The sequence below is a fragment of the Sinocyclocheilus rhinocerous genome, unplaced genomic scaffold (genome assembly GCF_001515625.1).
Source record: "Sinocyclocheilus rhinocerous isolate Xijiao unplaced genomic scaffold, SAMN03320098_v1.1 scaffold1350, whole genome shotgun sequence".
NCBI classification, from domain to species: domain Eukaryota; kingdom Metazoa; phylum Chordata; class Actinopteri; order Cypriniformes; family Cyprinidae; genus Sinocyclocheilus; species Sinocyclocheilus rhinocerous.
The window spans coordinates 521,213-524,364 of record NW_015652333.1 but is presented as its reverse complement, the minus strand read 5'-3'; the positions used below and the strand labels follow the sequence as shown (position 1 = coordinate 524,364).

Below are 3,152 nucleotides of genomic sequence, written 5' to 3'. Positions count from 1 at the left end.
AATAATTTGATTAGACATTCTAATTCTAAGAACATGGATATTTTGTACAAGTTGTTAGCGCTTTTAGAAGGCCAAGTCATTACCGACTAAATTAAAAACAAACAAACTGCCAACTAATTACTAATTCAGTGGATCAACCACTGACTAATGTGGATTGTAATGCATCTACCTGGTAATGCAACTACCTTCGGGGACTGTGGTCTCCACTCTCCAGAGAGCGGCACACAGATTGTGAGTGATGCTGCGGAGCGGGCGGGAAACACGGAGTGGAATCAGCGGAATCAGCGGATCTTTAGCGGAGCGGTAACAGACAGCTTTGAGCTGTGGTGATGGGGGGATTGGTGAGAGGGGCAACTCAGCCGATGAGGGCAAAGGGGCAGTGGCTCTGCCACAGGGGGCCACCCCCTGTGCACGGCCCTGTAAACGAGTAATCAATATTAAAACATTTACACTATAACAACACTATAGACCGACAGGCAGATAGATAGACAGTATTATGCAAGTTTTGTCTGTGTATCTGTCTATCACAACACGATAGACAGACAGACAGACAGACAGATAGATTTTCTATAATTTTAAAACTTCCATTGTTTCTTCAAATGGACTTTAATAAGTAAATATAAATGCTGGAAAAACATAGATCCAAGTTAAAATAAACATTAAACTAGCAGCATCACAAGTACACATATAATGTACATTTTTATGTAAAATGTATCATCAATGGCTTTAGAAAACAGTAAACTGCAGATAATGTGTACAAAGTTTTTATGTTTTTGACTTAATTAAGTTGCCAAAGTATGCAGTAATTGTTTTCAGTTTGTTGTTCAGAAAGTTCTGCTCCACTTCCACCTTCCCACCTGGGCCGGCGAGAGACGCGATCTACACAGAGAGAAAGACAGAAAGAGGGAGCGGTATGAAGAGAAAGAGGAAGAAGAAAAGAGACAGAGCAGGTGTGAGATACCATCACGGGCAACGTGGTCATTAGTTGCCAATATCAACATGTCAGTATAATATAAACATAGTATCTTGGTTTAGGGGAAATTGTTGTTGAATTCAATCACAATAAAGTCACGCTAAAAGCATTCAACAAGACAAACAGTATGGGCAAAAGGTAATGATGAATTTACTTTAGATATTAGTGAAGAAATTTGCTACAGTCAAACAGAAAATACTCCGGAAGTTAGTGTGGTTTCAAAAGGTGCAACCACACTGCACCAGCCAACAAGACCTTTCAGAGAAATCAAAAACCATTAAACAGCTGCAATTGACAGACACCAGATGCACTAAACTAAACCTAGGTGTACATGGTCAACAAACACATTCTGTGAAAATAACTCCCTTTCTGATTGAATAAGAATAAGATTTCAGTGAATGGACTTTGGCACTAAGTTTATCTTGTGTTGCCTGACAGATATGAAACAATAATTGATATCCGGAACTAGATATATACCTAAGAATGTAAGTAGCCATGTGTACTAATATTAAAATGCTAAAAGGGGTGAACCACGGGACCAATTAGATGACTTCATGGTCATTGAGACCACTAAACCACTGGCTGATAGATTGTCCTGATAGAACAAGCTTACAACTTCTGTTTAAGAAAGCTAAAAATAAAAAAATAAAAAGGCACGTTTCTATCTGCGATAACAGATACAGGGCACAATTCTAATTAAAATTAGAGTTTGATGGCTTTCCGGTCATGCGTATTAACAGTGAGGTCATCTATATGCTAGTGTACATCTATAAGTGAAAAAAACTTTTAACATCAATACATAAAAGAAAATTGTGACCCTGGACCACAAAACCAGTAATAAGTCGCACGAGTATATTTGTAGCAATAATCAAAAATACATTGTATGGGTCAAAATTATCAATTTTTCTTTTATGCCAAAAATCATTAGGATATTATGTAAAGATCAGGTTCCATGAAGATATCTTGTAAATTTCTTACTGTAAATATATCAAAAATTTATTATCATTAGTAATATGCAATGCTAAGGACTTCATTTGAACAACTAAAGGCGATTTTCTCAATATTTTGATTTTTTTGCACCCTCTGATTTTCAATCACAATTGTGTTTATGAGGTCTTTAGATTACCATTTTAAAAAATGAAAAGAAAAAAAAGGACAAAAAATGCTAAATTAAAAAAAAAATGATTATAAAAATTGTTTAAAAAATAAAAAGATAAATAAATGATTTATGTAAATAAACTAAAGTGTTACCTGTTCCATGTCTGCATTTCGAGGAAGAAAATAGACAATATTGTCCGAAATCATTTTTGACAACCTGAAAATTTCAAATGTATAGATAGTTAAGGAAGTTGGAATAGGCCGTTTGAAGCACCTTAACCACATACATTAGAAAGTATATCATTACTTCCACAAAGAAGGGTGATGTGAAAAAGGACAAATCTGAAACTTCTATTTCTAAATTCTAAAGAGGCACTGCCTAGAATAAAAGTACAGAGTGTAAGACTGAAAGGATATCCATCAGGAGTCATCATGGTCTTGATGTTGAAGACGTCAGCACTGAGGTACTCTGGTCCTCCCCACGGGGGACTGAGGAAAACCATGTCTCCTCGCAGGCGCGGAGCCAACTGCAGGAAGTCTCCCTGCACAAACTCTATCTGGTGCGCCACCCCATACACTTCTGCATTGTGCTGTGCCAGAGCCAGGCGTACGGGGTCGATATCGATGGCGATCACTGGATGTCAGGAGGAGAAAAACAACTTCACTTACAAAAGGGTCAATGACAAACCGCTATAAAGAAAAAAAAGAATAAAAACCTAGTTTAAAACAAATTTGTCAAGTTTGGTATTGTACTTTTTGTATTCATGTTGTTTTGAACATTTTTTAATACAATTTTCAAGAAAAGTTTTCATTTATTGTTAAGATTTTCATATGGTTAAACCATCAAGTACTAACATATTTACTTTACACCATGAATACATGTGAGGAAATATACACTACTGTTCAAACATTTGGGGTCAGTAAGATTTATTTTAATTTTTTTAATAAATGAATACTTTTATTGAGCAAGGACCCATTAAATTGATCAAAAGTGACCGTAAAGACATTTATAGTGTACAAAAAAAATATATTTTAAATAAATGCTTTCAACTTTCTATTCGTCAAATTATCCTGAAGTTTT

General features: G+C 35.6%; 1 protein-coding gene across 9 annotated transcripts in view; it reads right to left on the bottom strand.

Annotated features, from left to right (window-relative positions):
• Nucleotides 1–636: 636 nt before the first annotated feature.
• The window catches only part of LOC107714845 (trimethylguanosine synthase-like), a 23,016-nt gene continuing 20,500 nt past the window's right edge, over nucleotides 637–3,152 (bottom strand). For 4 of the 9 annotated variants that reach the window (XM_016520818.1, XM_016520820.1, XM_016520811.1 and 1 more), the window contains 3 exons: nucleotides 2,489–2,705; nucleotides 2,225–2,303; nucleotides 638–879 (listed from right to left, as the gene is read on the bottom strand). In XM_016520818.1, the coding sequence (XP_016376304.1) occupies nucleotides 766–879; nucleotides 2,225–2,303; nucleotides 2,489–2,705 (410 nt within the window). In that variant the 3' untranslated portion in view covers nucleotides 638–765. Of the gene's footprint in view, nucleotides 880–2,224; nucleotides 2,304–2,488; nucleotides 2,706–3,152 lie in introns of all 9 variants that reach the window. The other 5 variants (XM_016520812.1, XM_016520814.1, XM_016520816.1 and 2 more) reach the window with 2 other exon arrangements.